This window comes from Mycena indigotica (genome assembly GCF_014461135.1).
Source record: "Mycena indigotica strain 171206Taipei chromosome Unknown Mind.scaff0020, whole genome shotgun sequence".
Lineage (NCBI taxonomy): Eukaryota > Fungi > Basidiomycota > Agaricomycetes > Agaricales > Mycenaceae > Mycena > Mycena indigotica.
Genome location: NW_023503019.1, coordinates 222,749 through 243,252, shown reverse-complemented (window position 1 = coordinate 243,252; position 20,504 = coordinate 222,749). Strand labels below are relative to the sequence as shown.

The window sequence follows — 20,504 nt, the reverse complement described above, 5'->3', positions numbered from 1 at the left end:
ATCTCCGAATGGATCCAGCTAAAACGGGAACAAGAATTACGGCTAAATTTGACACTCGCTCCTTAGTGCCCGTGTGATATCAGTCAACGTCGCCGTACGTGCCCCTTTCCCACCCCTAGCGGCCAACATAATATACCTAGCGCGCATCCGCGTCCCGCGTGCCTGGCGACGATGTTTCCCGTCCTTCTTGTCCTCACGCTCCTTACCCACTCTGCCATCGCCCCCGAGCCTGCCCCGCCGCAATCCTCGCCCACCCCGCTGTCCTACTACCTCCCCGCCTACCGCTGCCCGTCCGGGCCCTCCTTCATGCTCATTCTGGAGGACTGGTCGCCGCCCACCGGCACCCTCGCAGACCCCCACGTCGGGACTCTCATGTGCATGGGGCAGATCAGCGGCACCCCCGGAATGTCCACGTGCTACTTCTCGCTGCAGGACGGCGCGCCGCTGACCGGCAGCGGCGTGGGGTGTGTGGGGCTCGCCCCTATCGCCGACGCGCCCGCAGCTTACGGGTGCCCGTATATGTGCCCCACGCGCGACCGGGCCGGGGGGGAGACGCTCGGCCGCACAACGAGGGGTTTGGACGCGCTGAGCTGCCTCTACGGGACTTGGTGCGGATACGATGTGCGTTCGCGTGCCCCCTTTCCCGCTAAAGATATGCTCACCGTCACCATAGCGAAGCACCGGCGCGTTTGTCCCGAGCCGCGACCCCGACATGGATCAGAGCCGCTGCCCTCTTGCCGCTGTGGCGTCTTGCGCGGACCTCAGGCGTCGATATCGTGGCGTGGATAACCTCACCGCCATGTTACGGCGGAAGGCCATCAGGGCGAAGGAACTGAGGCACTCGTGAATCGGGATTGTACGCGTATCAGTGGTTATGTTTAAAGCTGATACCATCCCAAGACGCAAGACGAACGTTCAGCCGATTTGCTTCCCAAATGTACATCTCTTGTTTCAGTGTCGTCGCAGAAGCACGTTAAATATGGTAGTACCCACTAATAGCATTCATTCTCCTTCGATGTGGCCGAACCGCTCCGGCCATCTGAACCCGCCTGGCGGAAGGGCTACCATCGCGTCCCTGTTAGCAAACGCCCAAGGTCAGCATTAATGAGGCCAGCGAAAAGGAATGTGTTCCCCACCACATCGCGCCAGCATCCCACGATGTGGGGTAGACTGCACCTGTCGCGGGTGGCGGATATTCGTAGCCAGCGACGCCGGGCGCTGGATGCGATATGGGTTGGTCGACGTCGAGGGAAGGATTCCCTCTTGCGGCGAGCGCTTCGGCGTCAGAGGGGGTTGCGAGAAGCTGTGTATTGAAATCCGAGGGAAGCAAAGCGGGTGTGGGTACGGTGGCAAAATCGGCGGCGTAGAGCGCATGCATCGGGTCGGAGAGATGTAGGTCGTGAGGCTCTGGAGGAAAAGATGGAGTGAAGGACAGGCTGGACTCGCCGGAGGGCAGGTGATGGGATGCAGAGCCCGCATAGCTGCTTGTGGGTTGTCCCCCCGCGAGGTGGGCATCCGGGCTTCCTGGCCATGCAGTGGGCGGAGGAAAGAATTGCGAGGGATCGAAAGCCTCAGCGAAGAATCCGTCGAGTTCGAGAGGGGCAAATGCAGCGGGGCTGCCAGTTCCAACCGACGAGGCGGAAGACTCGGCACATGATGAGATGGAGTTGCTGCGACTCGAACGAGGATGCCGCTGTCGAGGCCGCCGTTTGAAGGATGTCGGCTCTCGGAGAAGGGCGTTGTATCTGTTGAGCGTAAGATTGCATAGCACCGGAGTAGACTGACGCGCCTGTTTTTCGCTGCGAGTCCTGTCCTCCCTGGAAAGTGCTTCTTCACAATTTTCGTCCATAGCTTCCCCTGTGTGTTGACGGCCTGAAGGAGGAGATTGTCATGCGACTTCGACCAGGCACCGTGGTCGATTGTGGGATCGAGGGTGTCCGTCCACCGCTTTGCGCATTCTAGGCGGAATATCAGCGAGTCCTTGGAACTGCATGTGGGGACACACGGTCGCTGTTCCGCGTCTGCACCATAGTGGCGACCAACGACCACCTAAGGAAAACAGTCATTCGCAAGAATCGCGATAATGTCGCGACGCACCTTGTCCCGTACTTTTCAATGGCGGCGACCAGCCGCGCATCTTCCTCGTCTGACCACCCTCCACGCAACACCTCCGCGTTCATCTTCGAGTACCAGCGTTTGCGGCAGTCCTTATTCGTGCGCCCGGGTACGTGCTCTGCAATGGCATTCCATTTGGACGGGGCAGACGTCCCTGGCTCTTCTTCTTGCAGGGCCTTCACCAACGAGCGGACGAGGGAGCAAAGAGAACGCACCTGTTTCTACGCCCTGCCGGAGCAACAAGTCTTCGTCTATCGTCCACGGCCTGCGCTCGCGCTTTTCGCTGCGCTGCTGAAGAGGCATGGGAAATGGATTGCAGAGGTTTCGGAGCCGGTGCCGCTTTTAAGTCATGGTCGTCCGCGGCGTTCAATCGTATGACGCGCGTCGCCTATAGGAATACATCCTGTGGGGACGGGAGAAGAAAGAGGGCGGCGTGATCGGGGCAGAGCGAAGGGGAAGGAAGGAGGGCGGTGGGAGTGTGAGGTAAGAGTAGGTGCACAGCATCACGCGGTGAGTCACGCCTGATGCAATGATGCGTCCATGTGGGATCTGCGTGGACCATGGGAGTGGTGCAACTTTGAACGCAAGTCAAACTGTACGCGCATGAGGTGTCGTGTAGGTTTTCGCGCAGCATAAATGAAAAAAAAAAATCTGAGGTTGTACGTGCCATCGACGAAGCCGGGGGCCGGTCGCGGTATCAGTCTCCATTTCGGTCGCCGCCTGTGGTCCGCGATAAGTTAAAAAAGACTTCACGGGCGTACTTCTAATAGCTCGCGTCTCAGTAGTTGAGTTGCATGCATGGGTCGGACCAACGCCCGCGCCGACCACCCGCCGGCGATATGTGGTTACCATGCCAGTGACTATGATTGCCTGCGATGAGCGCAACACACATCCCTCCAATCCGTCGAGATTCAGAACCTTCCACTGTCTGCTGGAATCCACCCCGCGCAGAACGGACCCGTCCGAGACCGCCGGATCCACATTGACAAGGCGCCAATCTTCTCAGGACGTCGCGGTCTGACATGATCTTCATGTGCCGAGCTCCATGCCGAGCCGTCGGAGCCCGTCTAGAACGCCGAATATGCCGTGGCAGGTTCAAATTACTTATAGTAACATGCTCAGGCTGAGCTATACTTAGTGTATCCAATGCATATGATTGAAGGTAGGGCGCAGCACAATCTGATTTCACACGGTTTCAGACTGAGATGTTCCTGAGAGAAAAAGATATAAGTACTATGAGCAACAAGTGCGCATTGTGTTTATTTAACTTTATTAAATTTCCCACAAAAATATAAAAAAATTTGAGGAGCAGGTCTGAGTCCTCAAGCTTGAACGAAGAATTTTTGGGTCAAAAACTACACAATCTTGTCCCATTGCCAGAACTACTTATATATAAATAGTTGATTGCTACTGTTCATGCTTCTATTTCTATTTTGTTTGAAATCTGGACAAACATACAATGTCATACCTAAAATACGAGCCTTCTGGGATCACGGAAAGATGGAACTGGGCAGCACATTCTAGATTCTCATAAATAAATATTGATCGGCCAATGGAATAGGCCCCAGCCTCACTGGCACTCTACATAGTACGACTACCAGGCAACAAGTGCATGAGACACCTCCATGCTTTTGACCCGTTCACACCCGGTCACTGTTCGGCTTCTTGGCCACAGGTGGCTGGAGGTACCCCAGGTCCGCGACGGACGTCGTCCAGACGTCGGACTGCCCGCGCGACGCGGCCTGGATGCCAACGACCAGCAGCATACCGGCATAGCCCATCACTACGCCGCTCAGTTCCCAGCGCAGGCACGAAGGACGGGACACGCACGGAGCAGCCAGCTGAGGAAGCCCATCGCCGCGACGCCTTGCGTCTCGCCACAGAGGCTCTCGCCGGCGCCGCCGCCGGCGCCGGTGACGCCCGCGGTGCAGTACCCGAACTCGTTGAGCACCTGCAGCACGTTCGCCGTCGCGCCGCCGGTCGCGAGCCATAAAATAGAGAGCACGAGCAGCACGGAGATCTCGACCCAGAGCCACGAGGCGGGGCCGCCGGGGCGCAGGAGCTCGAGGGCTACCCTATAGGGAGTGAGTAGGAGGGAGGTAGAAGGATAACTCCCGTACATGGGCCCGACGCTGAGCAATGTGAGCACGGCTGCGGCGATGGCGAGCGAGGCGTAGGCGAAGGACAGGTCCTCCAGCGTCTCGGTGGCACTCTCCACCGCTGCGCCAAGCCCGAGCGCGACAATGGCAAAGAACAGGGCGACACCTGCAGAGGAGAGTCAGCGAACACAGTATTTCCGAGTCAGGTGTGTCACGCTTACAGAGAACAACAAGGCGGACGAGCGGGAGCGACATCTGGGATGTACGACTCCGAAGAGATGCGGGGGAAAAACGAATAACGAATGTTTTCTGCGAGTCGAAAACAATGTTTTATACCTGCGACCTACCAACAGCGGGCGCTGCCGCTGACGTCCAGCCTATCGCAGGCTTATCTCTGACAACCGCGAACAAAAGTGGAGTCCTGTTGTTTGTCGGCGCGCGCGACGACGTATTCGATCTGTTCGCGATATGTTTTTGCTATCTCGTGTTGGTCACTGTCGCCGGTGATAGCGCGGCGGATGGCTCGCAGAGATATGATTCAATCTGCTCGAGATATGTTTTTGCTATCTCGTGTTGGTCACTGTCGCGGGTGATAGAGCGGCGGATACCTCGCAAAGACATCTTCACGCACATCTACCTGCGCACGGACCGACAATCCTCTCGAGAGCGGGCGATATGGACCCACGCGAGCCACATCCAAGGGCATTTTGCCAGTGACGGGGTCCGCTTGCGACTGTGATGTAGACGAGGCGATGGCACGAGCGCCATCTCGTTCCGCGGGTTTCGATGCTGTGGATGGAGGAGGAGACGGTGCTTGGGAGACTTGCGGGCCGTGAACGTTGTCTACACCATGGAATGATAGACAGGTTGAATTGCGACGCTGCACTATAGCTACGGAGCGGGGCAAGCGTCCGCCGGTCCGTCCTAAAAGCTTTGTGAGGACCCCGCTGTGGGGATTCGAGACGAGCGCGTACGACGGGCGGCTGCGTTGCCGGAATCACCGGATGCCGGTGGAACATCCCACCGCAGTGCAAGCCGCAAGCCGTGAGGTTGCAGCAAGCGATCCACTGGCACGGGAAGCCCGCGGAATGCGCGACGCGTCTGCCGAGACGATCTTCGCGCCGGCGCATATGCGCATATGCGGCACAGCAGCATATGCGGCACAGCACGCTGCTGGCGGTTATTCGCGGTCGGTGATGCCGGGGGTTGTCCTGTGCACGTGCGACGACGCCAGCGCGGGAAGGGGGATGGACGCCCCTACTCCAGCTCCGCAAGCACGCTCAGCCCAGGGCCCCAGACATGATCCCGCCACCAGCTGCATCCGGGGTTATAAACAACCAAACATGCGCGTCAGTAATAGGCACGCACCAAAGCCCAACTCGCAGGACTCGGGCACCGCACACCTCACGCATCCTCAAGAGCTTCCGGGAGTCGACGTGGCAGAAGACAAGCGGTGCGATCCTTATCGCCATCGATCAGATTCACCATCACACACGTGGATGGCAGCTGATGCCTGTCACACGTTTTGCCTCTCGTCGTACCCCATCATGTCGGCACCCGCACCGCGCCTGCCGTTGGATTTGGAACGGGAGGCGTTCATTACGGCGGCGCTGCTTCATCCCGAGATGACGCCGACCCTCCTGCGGGTTGCCCGGCGCACCAAAGAATGGTATAGTTCCCCCACTGCCCTATGGTGTACCCCTGACCGGCGGTAGGCTCGAGCCCCTGCTGTACCGGGCGCTGGTCGTGTGCGCGGACCGGGCGGGCGTGCGGGACCTCCCGCGGTGGATCCCGATGCTCACGCGGGCCCGCTTCCAGGCGCTCGTCGCGCGCGTCGGCGCGGCGTTTCTCAACGGCGCGGTGCAGCACGTGCTCCTCCTGAATGACGTGTCCCGCGCCGACATCCGCACCGTCCTCGGCACGTGCACCCGCGCGCGCACGCTCACGGTGGGCGCGACCGCCCTGGCCGGCGAGCCCGCGGCGCTGTCCCTGCTCGCGCCGGGCACGCTGCACCGCCTGCGCTGCCGCCTCGACGCACTCGCGGGCGAGCTCGACGACGCGCGCGTCCGGGCCGGCCTCCCCGCCCGCCCCGGGCTGCGCGGGCGCACGCACCTCGAGCTCTGGGGGGCGCCGCTCGACCGCCCGCGCTGGGCCGCCGCCGCCGCGCTCACGCACCTCGCGGCGCCGCACAGCTTCGCCGGCGCGTTCCACCAGACGCCCGCCGGCGCGGACGCGGTGCGCGCCTTCCTGGCCCGGGAGGGCGCTATGTACGTGCTGATCCACTACGGCTCGCGCCTTACCGGACCGGAGCTGCGCACCCTTCGCGACTTTGCACGCAGCCCGCGCTTCGTGGTGTACCCCGCGGGCATCGGGCCGTGGGAGCAGGACTGGATCGACGGCGTCGCGGGCCGCATGGACTTCTGGGAGCGCGCGGACGACCTGGTGCGCCGCCGGAGTGCGGGCGAGGTGCCGGGTGAGTGTATTTGTGCTGCAATTGCCACTGGGGCCCTGCTGATGCGTGGTTTGGATAGTGGAGAGGTGTGCACTTCGAAATACGCCGATGGGCGGATGGCGGGCGACGACGCTGTGATAAGTTTGGATATTCAGAAACGACATGGCCCGGACTCCGCCCCTACCCGGCCCATTTCGAGCGTTCCCATATCTATCGTCCACGGCAAGGAGCCAAGCCCAGGCCGTTCGTTGGCAATGGCAGAATCCTGTCACACGGGTTCGCCACATATGTGTGAGGTGGATCATCTGACTGTTTTTGGCCACATGCGGGAGCTTGCAAAGGGACTGTAATTTCTTTGGTGATATGTATAAGGCACGGGGAAAATTCAAACTTTTTTTTCCCATTAACAGGTGAATTCAATGTAAACATTTCAATACTTCTACTTCTTTCCATAAAGCACAAATATCATGTATCTGAATTAAAATAAATGTTTGTTTTTTAAACATATTTCACATCTTCTAAAGAAAACTAAATTGTCGATTATTGCAAGTTTATCTTTCCAATCCAAATTTGTATGCCTGTTTCTTTGTAGCAGAAAGGACATTATTTTATTTTTCCCATAAAGAAGATGTTTTCATGTCAATTAAAACAACATCTTCATATTTTTTTGCATGGCAAAGGGCATCTTTTGTTTCCCCTTTCATACAAGAACAAAGACGGTTTAAAAAAGTCAGAAACATGATGTTTCCCCATCCCTTTCATGCAAGCAGAAAGCACACCTTCCCTTTTTCTTGAACGATGTTCTTTCAATCTGCTGTCAAAGGTATATACAAAAAAGACCTTTCTTAAAGTAGCGGAAATATGGTTTAGGAACGATTAGGAACTACTTTCGATGGTAGGGACTTTGGGATGGCCAAGGTTGCACTAATTTTCAGCTGTTACTCTTAGCCTTAATCCCACATGTCTACTGTGCTAGTATGTGTAGAAGGTTTTAGAAGAAAAAGGTTTCTTAAACCCAGGGTTTGACTGCACTGACTTTGCAGCACAGCTAGTGACACGTCATTGCTTCTTATCACATTGTATTTAAGCTCACGTAGTATTTTTAGTTAGTCAAGTTTTCTGGACTTTGAATTGATAACTTACCTACATAATTTTTGACTTATTGACACCTCTACATCTCAACAAGTTCGGACCATAGAACGCCAGAACTCATGTCAGATGTGTCTTGTGTCTTGTTTTGCTTCCACATCGCTGAGAAGTAGGCGGTGTCACAAGGCGGTGTCACAAAGTTCAAGTACCAGCATAAATGTACATTCAATAGTGTTGATAAATTGTATTTCAATTTTCTTATTATCACCACAATCTTGAGTAGATTTAATTCTCAATGCAATCTATAATCTAGGTTTATACTGCCTAGGACTAGCAATTTTTAGCATCTATGTACAGAGTGCAGCAAAATTATCTGATCTATTGATATCCTGCTTATGTTGTCTTCTTGCTTGGTGCAAGGATATAAGGGAGCCATCCTGGACAAAGAGTGTGCGCACCTCAGTCCTGTAATCAACGGCAGATGTTCTTTTGTATTCAGTATGGAGTGGGAGCATATTTTGTGATCTTTCTGCTTCTGGGAGATGCAAGTTGTGACGTACAAAAAGGATTCCATTCATCATACACATATAATAATATATGTATGGAAAGACAGGAAATGGGACTTCCGTGAGAGCCACACCTACCGATCCCGTGGGTCCCGTCCCAGTCCCAGTCTCAGTCCGAGTCCCGCCGCCCGCACAACCGGCTGTGATAACGATCTCGCGTGCTGTAATTCCGGCGATACAACTTTACGGGATTGGCGCTGATTGAGCTGGCGCTAAAAGTGACAGCGACATGACACGACAGCCTAGTATTTGACGGCGATCGACAGGGACCGCCTCCGTCGTCGCGTCGTCGTCTGCCTGGACAAACGACGACGAGCCCTCGCCCTCGCCCTCGCCAGAGGTCGGTGGGCTGCACAGACTACAGACTACAGTCGGGGACTGGCGGTAGCAGGCGCCGCGGCCACCGGGTCCGGCGGCCGGGCCGATGTCGATGCGCGCCTATTTCCGGTTGCGTGTTTTTCATTAACCCTGTGCCAAGGACAAGGGCTGGTTCCGCGCCTAATCCGGCGCCTCGTGGCGGCCTCGCCCCGCCCGGCTGGCCGACAGGCACGGACGATCGGTTGCGCCCCTCTTACTGCCCCGCTCTCTCTTTTTTGCGTTCGTCGTGCAGGCGGAGGTGGTGGTGGTGGTGCGGGCGATGGAGGGAGGGAAGGGGATGGAGGTAGAACGCGGGGCGTTGGCGACGAACAAGAACCAGAAGGGGAGATGGCAGATTCGGCGGTAATCAGGCGGGCGGTGGCTGGCTGGCAGACACCGCGTTCGTGGCAGCTGTCAAATATACAGCTAAGTGGCAGCGCCGGCTGTAGGTATAAAGGAGCGCTCCTGGGCTGGGCGGTGGCCGTCTTTCCTCCTCTCCCTCCCCCCAGCAACGACTAACACAACGATGGTCGCGCTCCCGCTTGTCCGCCTCGTCGTCCTCTGTGCGTCGCCCGCGTACTGCACGTGTGCTCTGCTGACCTCGCCTAGCTGTGGCCCTGCTGTTCGCGGTCGCTGGCCTCGGGCTCGGCGCCGCGCTCACGTCGACGACGGAGAGCCTCGCGAGCGTGTCGCTGACGTACGCGTCGCTCGCGATCGCGGCCGCCGTCCTCACGCTCATCAGCGTCGTGCCCATGTGCGCCTTTCTCCCTCCCCCCTTCCCCCCACTGACCCTCCGCAGGCTCGTGCTCGAGCGCATCCGGCCCGGCGGGCCGACGTCGTGGCTGGCCGTCGAGATCCCGGTGCTGCTGGTGCTGTCGATCCTGTGGCTCGCGACGGGCGGCGAGTCCGCGAACGTGCTGCAGGCGCTCGACGCGTTCGGGTACACCGCGTACTGCTCCTCCTCCTTCGACGGCGACAACACGTTCAAGAACATCTGCGGCGAGACGCGCGGCATCGCCGCCGTCGGCTTCCTCAACTGGGCCCTGCGTGCGTTCCCTTTCCTCCTCTCCGTTGGGCGCGGACTGATCGCCGGCAGTGATGGGCTACGGCATCATGCTGCTCGTGTTCGCGATCCAGGCCACGTCGCGCAAGCAGCCCGGCGTGTGGACGACGAGCGTCGCCGGGCTCGCGGACCTCCCGCCGCCGCAGCCCGCCGGCGCGCACGAGAAGGCCGAGAGCGTGCCCCAGTCGTACAACCCGTACGCCGGCAGCGAGTACGTGCCCCCCGCGACGACGACGGGCGGCACCGTCCAGGCCGGCGCGGTCCATGCGTGAGCGGTCGAATGAATGAATGAACTTCGAGGGGGGAGGTGGTGCACGCTGAACAAGTACTGTAGAAATTGCTAGTGACGATTCGCATGAACTCTTATTTGGCTCTTTTCCGCACGACGCACCGGTCCGCTGTGCTTGAGCGATCTATCGAGTCACCGATGCAGCCGCTGTGTTTGCGCCATCTGTCTTCTGAAGCCTTGACGGTGCGCACCGAGCTCATGGGATGTGCGAGATGAGGGAGAGCAGAAAGCCGTATCCGCAGCCGCCCGCGCGCACGGACCACCCTCCGACCACGTGCCTGTTATGCCATCAATTTAATTTAGCTCAGGCGCCGCCGCGCCAGCGCTGAATACGTACTCAATGCATGTTTTGCATGATATTATGCATTGGGCAACTTCCCGTAAGGGTAAATAGAATTCTCGAGCGGTGCCAACTTGAACCTGTCAATTTTTTGAGTGGAAATTTTGACAAAGTGTACTTCCCATAAGAAGAGTATGATTGAGATCATCCAAACAACACGTCAACACTTCTCTCCGCACCCTCATGGCTGCATTTCTGCTCCCACCTGAAATTTATCAACAGATGGAGGATGATGATGACAATGACAAGATGAACCTTTGGGGGGCAGCCACTGCAGTTCTCTTACTACTATACTAGGGTTTATGGAGGCTCATCAGCTTATGGGGGTGGGCACTGAGGGGTTTTTGATGTACATCAAGTGATGTCAGAGAGGCTCGGGTATCTAAGCTCAGCAACGCAACAACTATATCTGTGTCGACCCCAACTGCTTCTCAACCTACAGATGGACACCCCATGGCAGGCACTTTATGCCAGCCATGATAACCGCACATTCATCACCACAATGCGCTTCAACACTGCAACATTTGACTACATCATCAAGTCGGGATTTGACAGGGCTTGGTACGCAACACCAATACCGCAGGACAATGTGTCAAGAAGTGGACGCTTGCGGCTGGGTGCAGGCTCCCTGCAGTTGGGGTATTGGGTCTCATTCTCCACTACCTCAATTCGACAATGTGTGAAATTTCCCTCCAGCAAATCTTCGCACTCTGTTATATCCCGTGCATCTTTGGACGCTCCAAGGTTATCCTTGGAGTGCAACAGGGTTTTTACAGTTAATCTGCACGCAGACTCCCTCGGACCTATACGGACCCTCCAACCATCAACTCGGATCTTTACCCATTTGGACTTGCGTTTGTTTACTTATATTCTTTAGGCGTTCACCTTGTTTCCTTTGCCTCGTGTATGTCTTCTCGTTCCCCTTACTTACTATGCCTTTGTACTTATCCCGCTGTGGAAGTGTGGAATGTCCCTTACGTAGCTTTTCCTTATGAGGCAGTTTCCGCTTTAGGACGCCCATCATCAATATTTGATGTGGCTATTTGTTTGTAGTCTACATCATCATTTAATAGAACTCCTCACACCCCAACCACCACCGAGTTCGCAACCAGTGCCGAGATTGCTCCACCGAGGGCAGGTTGCTAGTGAACATCGAGCCCCCAACCACCAGATTCTTGCGCCTTTCGAGTCCCCGAGCTTCACGACTGGAACAAGTTTCTGCAATTTCACCTTCACTTTTGCTTTCACGCTTTCAAGAATTCTTCCACTCTTTTCCCTCCGAAATCATTTCATTCGTGCTCCCCCAATCCCGGACATATTGACCGTTCTTCTGGCGAACACTGCACAAGCCAGTACTTCCACACCGCAGGCAGATCCTGTGGACCTCATCGGATCTCCCTGGGAGGTCATATGCCTTATGCTTACCACTTAGTATAAATACTCGTACTCTCCACTCACTATGGGGCTAATCTAGGTTGGAATACCACCCCCTTTAGGAGGTATTTCCCACTTCAACCTAATTTAGGTGGCTCTTAGGTGACTGGTAAAGACAACATTTCTGTAAGCTTTAAATCATTTATTTTTTCAACCTAACAGATAGGTGGTTTTTGAAAAAAAAAATTATGATAAGTTACTTACAACCTAGATAGGTTGAATAGATTATACAAGCATAGACACCATTTTGTTGAATTTCATACCAAGTCTTTTTCTACCTACTGAGTAGGTTGTTTTCCCCATGTAGAGGTTTAGCACATTAATGCAAAAACAACCTGTTAGATCAAATTTCAACCTATCCAGAGCATAATGTCAGTGAATATTGATACACACTTTATTACAGAGCTTATCATACTGTAAGCACCAAATCTATATATTGTAGTCCCAAAGTAACTCCTCAATGACAGAGGCCTTATGTCAAGTTATAATGTTTGGTCTCAATATCAATATCAGAGCTATAGTTTTGACTACTATCTCTTAGTCTAGTGGTTATAAAGTAGTTTAGATAAAATGCTATTGTGGCTGGTTCAAACCCCCTATATGCACATTTATTAAATATTTAAGTATAAAAATGTTACCTGTTCTTTGAGTTCAGAATGTCTAATGTTCTCTATTAGAGCAAGTAATGGAGTACTATATGGTTGTAACTCGATACTTTCTTTTCCTTTATAATATTTGAAATCAACCTAAGAAACAACCTATTCCTCCCTATGTAGGGCTTAGGTTAGATTCGGCCGATTTAGGTAAGTTTTCCACCCTTAGTTTAGGTTGATTTCTCACCCTACAAAGCAACCTAACTAGGTTGAAATATAACCTATCCTAGGTGGGGTTACTACCTAAGATAGGTGGTTGCATAGGTTATAAAAGCACCTGCTGAGCCCCCATAGAGACTCCTGTACTTCAGTTTCATTATTAACATTTCTTGCCTCGCTCTCTGCTCTCATCTGACTCCCTCTGCATTCTAAGCCTTTACCACCCTTGGCTTCTCCGAACGTATTTGTTCAGACTTGCGTTTGGCCTGCAAGACGTGTAGTCGCTCACTCCAATATAGTATTGTAATAGCCACTGGGTTTTGCTTTGGACTTTCCGTTACTTACATTCAGTTCTTGCATGGTACTTAACATACTCATTCCAACCACCATCTCTTCATATCTTTAATTTGCCCTGAAAATTCTCCTTGGAGTTTTTTGCTTCATCCCCGAATCACAAATCCAGTAGCCAAGAACTGATGAAGAGTTCCAACACCACAACAATCCGATTACTGAATGTCATCCACGACTAACAGGTGCCTTTGCTGCTATTGATGGACTTAATCTTCCCTTGCAGACATCTGGAGATCCGGAGGTTGAGAATGATACCTACAATGGCTGGCTTTGCAAACACTGTATTACTGACCCATTTTGATCAATTCAGCGGGCCTGTGACCCGTGACCGTTTGGCCGAAATGTCCAATTTGGCCACAGGCCGAATTTCGCGTGACCTACTACCCGATTAGGAATTTCGGCGTGCCGCAGGTGCCGAAAATTTGAAAATCTTCCCGATTGGGACAGTTTGGGACCAAAAGATTTGGCTGTGACCTGTGACCCGCCGAAATCTTTCGGCCAAAAAATCCCGATGTGACCATGACCCGCCTAATTGAATGAAATAGGTCAGTAGTTCTGTGCTTGTCTTTTCTCCCCAAGGTGTGTGAGCAATGCATTGACTTGGTTATCATACCTAACTAAACCCAGGAACAACTATTGCTGCTTCTCTTAATAAGCCTGGAAGCTGGTATGACTTACGTGTTGCGAAGCCAATCTACAAAAAGCTGTTAGACATGACACTGGATGGCTGGTACCTTTGCGCTGACACGGCATTTCCACGGGGAACAGCTCAGATTGCTGGCAAAATCTGTGCACCAATCAAGACCGGACAGGTTTTGGCAGGAACAGCTGCCGAAATTGCCGAGAAGATTGCATTCAGTCGTGACTTACTTTGATATCGACAGACAGAGGAGTGACTACAGAGACTGGGTGGCCATGACGAGGAGTCATTGTCAACTCCACTGAAACCCAATATGCAGCAACCGGAACTCTTGTATTCAGCAACTGAAACCCTCAACCGATAAATCCTTCGACACGATGATACTATTTCAAAGACAGTGATATAAATACTAAAACAAAAATGATAAAATCAGGTAGATCATGAGCATAATTATATTGGTATCGCTTTGCCATACGGCCCAGAGTCGAAGATCTAGGTCCAGATGACTGGTATCGTGTGTATTGGTGTCAATGACCTGTGTAAATCTTCTATATTCGCGACCATCTAGTTTTGCTTGTGAAGAATTCCTCGATCTTGAGTAGGATAAGTTGATAGCTCGGCCTCCCAGCTCTCGAATGACACCCATAACTCGTATCTTATGCATATGACCTCAGCGGTGGTTGTCCCAACTCTCCTGGCGCAAATCTAGTGTTCAGACGTCCAGTTCCTCGTCAGTGTTTTAGAGTCGCCGTTGATCACAGGTCCAGACCTTAATCTATTAAGTTGGTTTCCCCCATTTAACCGTCCCTTGGCACCCTCGATCCTCCAGCAAATTCCGAAACTATGTTCCAATGATGTCAGTCGTTGATACTAACAGAGATAGGGGTATCCATTATTTAGGAGAAGTCGATATCGAGTCTCCAGTGCGCGCCAATTTAGTTTACATTCCCTTTGGGTCTTTTGCATAGGATTAGATAGATCCTAGCAAGGAAACGGGCTCTGCGAACTTTTCTTAGTCAAGATTTCAGAATCACCCAGAGCAATCTGATAGATTTCAACTGGTCCTTTGGCAGATAACTCCCTAACTGACAATTTGGGACTCAAGTCAACTCCGAGACGTACGCTGAGCAACAAGATCGATAAAAAATAGTTGTTTCCTAGTCTGTCCCAGACTGCAGCTTATCACTGGCCCAAGCTCATCAAGGCTGCCTTCAACATCATCTACAGAAACTCCGTTGTCTGGGACATTAACACCTATGATTTCTGCATCAACAATGCATTTACTGCCTTTTAAAGTAAGACTGTGCAGAAGGCCAGTTGAGTTAATAGTGTAATAGCCTTTATTGATGCTAGTGCATAACATATCAATTTCTACTATATTCTACTAACCCTTATGTTGGTAAAGGGCCAGCCTAATAAAGCTTTACATGATACATCATATCATCAATCAGTAATGTGGAAGAAAAGGCTGGTCTAGAGTTCGATAGAATTTAGGGGTCAATTGTCTGGAATTAGGGTGTATGAAGGGAGAGAATTCACAGGGAAATGAGGGGGAGAATTCGTGTAGAAGCAAAAAGGAAATAAATGAAAATTTGCAAACACTCACTCTAGTCATCTAACTCGGCTCGGCGGCTTCGAGACTCAACTTAGGAAAGAATCTGCAGCTAGGATGCTTAGTGTTCACTGGCAACCTACTCTTAGTAGAACTATTTTAACACTGATTGCAAACTTGGTAACGGTTCAGAAAGTTATTATTAAAATAATATAAGCTACAAACAAATAGCCACATAAAATTTTGATGATGGCGGCCCAAAGTGGTAACTACCAGAAAAGAAAAAGTAACTAGTAGGCCACTCTACACTTCTACAGTAATACTCTATTATTTAAGATAACACAGCTAGTCCCTAAATAGTATGGTGGGACCGATAGGTACTAGGTTATGATATATGTTACTAATAGTTACTAGTAGACAAAGGCGGTGGAAAGGCCAGAAGACAAGAAGCTAAAGGAGGGTTATTTCTGGAAGATGATCACATAGGACCTTTGTGTGTTGTCCACGATGTCTTGCCTTAAAGCACTTATAAGTCCTCCAGGTGTCTTATCATTCTCCCCCTATTATATCAACTTCCACATCGCGCATCTCAACAGACCAGAACAGATTAAAATGCAGTTTATTGCTTTCTACTACGCTATTAGTGTCTTTCTTAAAAAAAAAAATGTCCTTTCATCATCCACCAGTTCACCGTCGGCTATGCCTTTCACTTATCTAACAGCATCACAATATACAATGTAGACTGTTATATGCAACATATTTTTCGAAAAAAAATTAGGTTCACTCTAAATACCCACTAGCTCCAAATGCTATCTTTCACCAACCTCAAGCGCATTCTGGATAAGGAGCCACGCCTGGATATTCCTGAGGGCCTGTACCTAACATCCATCCTTCTCTGTGACAAGAGCTTCCTCAATATTTATCTAGCAGAGCAACACCTTATTTGTTACATTATGTGGTCTTATGCCTTCCCCTATACTATAACTTATCTCTCCTCAGGTGGTAGCTGCTATCTTTAGAACTAAGGTTACTTATAGGCTCTGCTATACTAGCATGCGCTACAGCCAAGTGCCACAACTATTAACTATAATTAATCAGGTGCACCTATTATTGGAGGCAGAGATGATTTATATATATAGCAAAGAGAAGGTTAAAAAGGCCCAAGTCTTTTTACCTTCCTAATGCCTTTTCTGAGATCTGGCAGGCTTATGAGTACATACTCGAGAATAATGTTAACAACCTGCTCCCTATAAAAGGAAAATGACTGTTTATTGCTAATCATCCACAACTGCGAAATGTTTTCAAGCTCAATAGACAGGCCTAAAAGCTGACATCTAGATGCGACGAGCTTTTAATAGAGTTTGTTATTTTGCTCATGCTGCACAAGGAATGGAAGGAGCTCTGTGGGAGAGGCAGTTCGATTAGAAGAAGGGTAATAGGATGTTTAATAGATTCATCTCTAAAGACGCTACCCCAATCATCACTGTAGCACCTAACCCTACCATTAGCAGTGCTGAGACCGGGCTTACGACCTAGCGAGCTACCGTGAAGGATTTAGAGTTACAGAAGTCTAGGCTCTAGAGGGCCACCCTTAACAAACCTGAGATTTTAAAGGAGATCCGCATATCAGCAGTGAACAACTGCAACTTTAAACTTGCTAATAGCAGCAGATCTTACCAAGCAGATCAATACAGAGGAGAAAAAGCAGCTGGTGCGGCAGCCCGGCAGCAGTCCCATCTCGACCAGTGCTAAGCTTAAGTAAATGACCTCATCCAGTGGTGTTGCCAACTTCCAACTGATAAGGCCCTTGATAAGCTGATCAAGGACAAGCTTGCTTAGTGGTGTAAGAGCCTCCTTGCCCACCTACGAAAAATACAAAGCTAATTACCTCTTTAATAAAATCTATTTAAAGTTCCAGGTTTTCGCCGTTTAACCGTCCCTTGGCACTCTCGATCCTCTAGCATGATCCGAAACCACGTTCCAATGATGTCAGTCGTCGATACCAACAGAGATAGGGGTGTCCCTTATCTAGGAGACGTCGATCTCAAGTCTCCACTGCGCGCCAAACCGAATATGCCTTTTAATATACATGTAAGGGCAACCCCGGAGGCCTGAGAGCAAGGTCCTAGCAGGGGAGGATCCAAAGCGTGAACATTGGTAAGCGAATACAAATGAAGCTGACCTAGCAGGGGAGGATCCAAAGAGAAGAAACTCTGAGGGTCCGCCTGCTAGGTAGCTGACTATATACTGCTTGTCCGTAGCTGCCGCTGTCGGGCACAGAAGGCTTGGGCGGCGTCGCAGGCGAGGTCCCAGGGCGACCGTCGGGAGGGCATTGACGGATCGGTGATTGTGCGGACGAGATGGAGGGCCGGACCGGAGTCGGAACCGGAATCGGACCAGAATCGGGCGCGTCTCCGGGCCGAAAGGGAGGTTCCCCTGACAGGGGTGCAGATAACCCAGCGGTCAAGAGTGACATGTTACTACCCTATTTCGATCAAGTGTCCGGGGCATGTAACGCGTAACACAAGATGTCTGCTGGATCAGGTGTCCGGACTACCATAAAAGGCAACTCTCACTCCGCCGGAACAAAAAATTGCCTTTTTAAGGCTGTTTTTGATCACAATCCGGCCCCGAATGCATAACGAGGACCACACCGCGACCGCCTGTAATGTGTAACGCGGACAGGTGATCGAAATAAGTAATACAGTATCCATTCCTCAAGGAACTCCACATACTTTACCCTGCCCTGGGTGTAATGCACTGATGGGTATCCGATATCATCTTCAGCAAGCGAAGTAGTGGGCCTGGCAGATCCATCCACCCACCACCCTGCAGCCAGTCACCACCCCCTCTGCCCCATCTTCCATGCAGTCAAAGTGGTCCCCTGCCCATGTGCCCCGATGCGCTAATAGCTCATATACTACCACCATGGACAGGCATATGCATCAACAGCACTTCGGTCGCTGACATATGCCGCCTGCAGGGCCAGGACAGCGGGGAACCGGATGTACATATGCTTCAAGAGGTTGTGCACAATCAGGCCTCCTTCGGACCATCCGAGTGCATCTGAGGCGCATCCAACCAGCACCCCTTGGACGCTCCAACCCCTGCACAATCACCAATCACCTTGGGACAGAGCCTGCGACACCGCTCAGGCCTTCTGTGCTCTACGTCAGCAGTTACGGACGACCAGTATATAGTTGGCGCCTAGCAGGCGGACCCTTAGAGTTTCTTCTCTTTAGATCCTCCCCTGCTACACTTTTGTCGGAGTCTCTAGGGTTGCCCCTACACCTATGAGCTTGAATAGCCCACTCTGTTGTAGGCCCAGTATCAGGTAATTAATGAGAGATGAACATGGTGGACACACGGTAAATTCAAATCTTTCTTTTCCCTCAGAAACATGAACACAAATATCACCTTTTAATATATATTTCCTTCTGAAAGAAATAAGATATTTTATCTGAATAAAAATAGACACTAAAATGATTTCTTTTTATCCATCTTTAAGTACCAGAGAAAGACTCTCTTTTCATCACAATGAAAGAGCAATTAAAAGACTGCCATTTTGTCCAACTTTCTGTCTACAACAAATTGTGATCTTTGTGTTTTTGCAAACTTAGAGTTTCTTCTCTTTAGATCCTCCCCTGCTACACTTTCGTCGGAGTCTCTAGGGTTGCCCCTACACCCATGAGCTTGAATAGCCCACTCTGTTGTAGGCCCAGTATCAGGTAATTAATGAGAGATGAACATGGTGGACACACGGTAAATTCAAATCTTTCTTTTCCCTCAGAAACATGAACACAAATATCACCTTTTAATATATATTTCCTTCTGAAAGAAATAAGATATTTTATCTGAATAAAAATAGACACTAAAATGATTTCTTTTTATCCATCTTTAAGTACCAGAGAAAGACTCTCTTTTCATCACAATGAAAGAGCAATTAAAAGACTGCCATTTTGTCCAACTTTCTGTCTACAACAAATTGTGATCTTTGTGTTTTTGCAAAAAGGCCAATTGAAAATCAGGGCTTTTGATGTGCCTTTTTGTGTTGCACAAAGAACAACTTTTATTGACACACAAAGACGTTCAGAAAGATTGTCTTTCTGTGCCTCTTTTGGGCAATTACAAAGATGTTCTTTGTGATTGCCCAAAAGGGGAAAGGAAAGGGTATCTTTCTGTACACCTTTCAGCTTGACTAAAACATTAGCTTTCTGTCAGGACTAATAGACATGAAGAAATATAATATTTCTGTGCTACCCTAGGGTATACCTTGGGATATACCCTAGGGTACACCTTGCAGCTCAGGTAGGGTTACCTTGGATGATATTGTGACAGAATGCTTATGTGATTGCCTACAATGCCCACCAATCATGTCATCATGAGAGCTCCGCTTTGAAACAAAATCCTTGAAGCCACGCTGCGTCCAAAATTCAAGTCAAACTGTCAAAGTGATTGCTTATTATGAACAATATATATATGAATAGTGTATCAAACTACTCTACACTCTTGGAGACCAGAGAGCCGCTCGTCTTGGCTCCGTGGCTAGCACACTCAATTTTAAGTTTGTAGTTTTAACTTGTGGTTATTATTTAAGACAAGTGTTGTTGGAGAAATGGTGATCATGTTGCTCGGCGAGCTTGTCGTAGTTCATCCGAAAGCCTTCGTGGTGGCCGCGAAGGTCGACTTCGGTAGGCGCGCAAACCGAATAACTGGAGAGAACACACCTCGTTTGCGTCCTCGACAGTCGGCGTTAATCTTGACAATAAGTGCCTTGATGAGGTCCTGACAAAGAGAGGGCGAAACAGAGTCCCCCTTCTCCAAGTCTTCTTGAACATCCTGCGCAGTCTAAAAGGTGTTGATTATACACTTTTATCATATTGTTTGCTTACAGAGTAACTTGAGTGTGGAACTAGTTTGGTATCCTGATCCTGACATATTCAACCCCATCGTGGAACTACTCACAACCTTGAGAATCCAAATTCTATGTGAGTCTTATTTTAGGCCTTCTTTCATTATCCTTAGTTTTTTCTAATAGATTTTCTCACCACTGAACAACAACAATTTTTTGGTCAAGTTCCATCTGAAAAGCCAACCCTAGCTGCACAATCCACTCACAGGCAACCCTCTCACCCACTGCCACGGTCCATCATCCCAAGAGAACCCAGCATCATGGAAGATCTTTGGGCTGCTCTCACTGACCGCAACGAACTGCAGTTCATCCTTCAGTTCAATAAGATCAAGGCATCTCTGGACGTTATCCAGAGTCACTCTGGCTACCTTCTGCCAAACTGGCAAGTGGAGATTCCCCAGGAACTTACTGCCCATATTCTGCAACAAAATTA

At 51.0% G+C, this 20,504-nt stretch overlaps 3 protein-coding genes across 3 annotated transcripts; 1 reads left to right on the top strand and 2 right to left on the bottom strand.

The window, feature by feature from the left end:
* Positions 1–1,002: 1,002 nt before the first annotated feature.
* MIND_01428600 (uncharacterized protein) lies at positions 1,003–2,418 on the bottom strand (the record flags this gene model as incomplete). Its single annotated transcript, XM_037370668.1, has 6 exons — positions 1,003–1,075; positions 1,137–1,745; positions 1,772–1,958; positions 2,006–2,049; positions 2,098–2,281; positions 2,331–2,418. 6 exons carry the CDS (start codon positions 2,416–2,418, stop codon positions 1,003–1,005), a joined length of 1,185 nt encoding a protein of 394 aa, XP_037212939.1.
* A 1,337-nt stretch (positions 2,419–3,755) lies between these two features.
* Positions 3,756–4,469, bottom strand: MIND_01428500 (uncharacterized protein; the record flags this gene model as incomplete). Its single annotated transcript, XM_037370667.1, has 4 exons — positions 3,756–3,898; positions 3,946–4,190; positions 4,236–4,380; positions 4,436–4,469. The coding sequence occupies 4 exons, from the start codon at positions 4,467–4,469 to the stop codon at positions 3,756–3,758; spliced, it is 567 nt and encodes a 188-aa protein (XP_037212938.1).
* Positions 4,470–9,204: 4,735 nt separating this feature from the next.
* MIND_01428400 (MARVEL domain-containing protein) lies at positions 9,205–10,013 on the top strand (the record flags this gene model as incomplete). The annotated part of the gene is made up of 4 exons (XM_037370666.1): positions 9,205–9,241; positions 9,288–9,432; positions 9,478–9,725; positions 9,775–10,013. The coding sequence occupies 4 exons, from the start codon at positions 9,205–9,207 to the stop codon at positions 10,011–10,013; spliced, it is 669 nt and encodes a 222-aa protein (XP_037212937.1).
* Between the last annotated feature and the right edge of the window lie 10,491 nt (positions 10,014–20,504).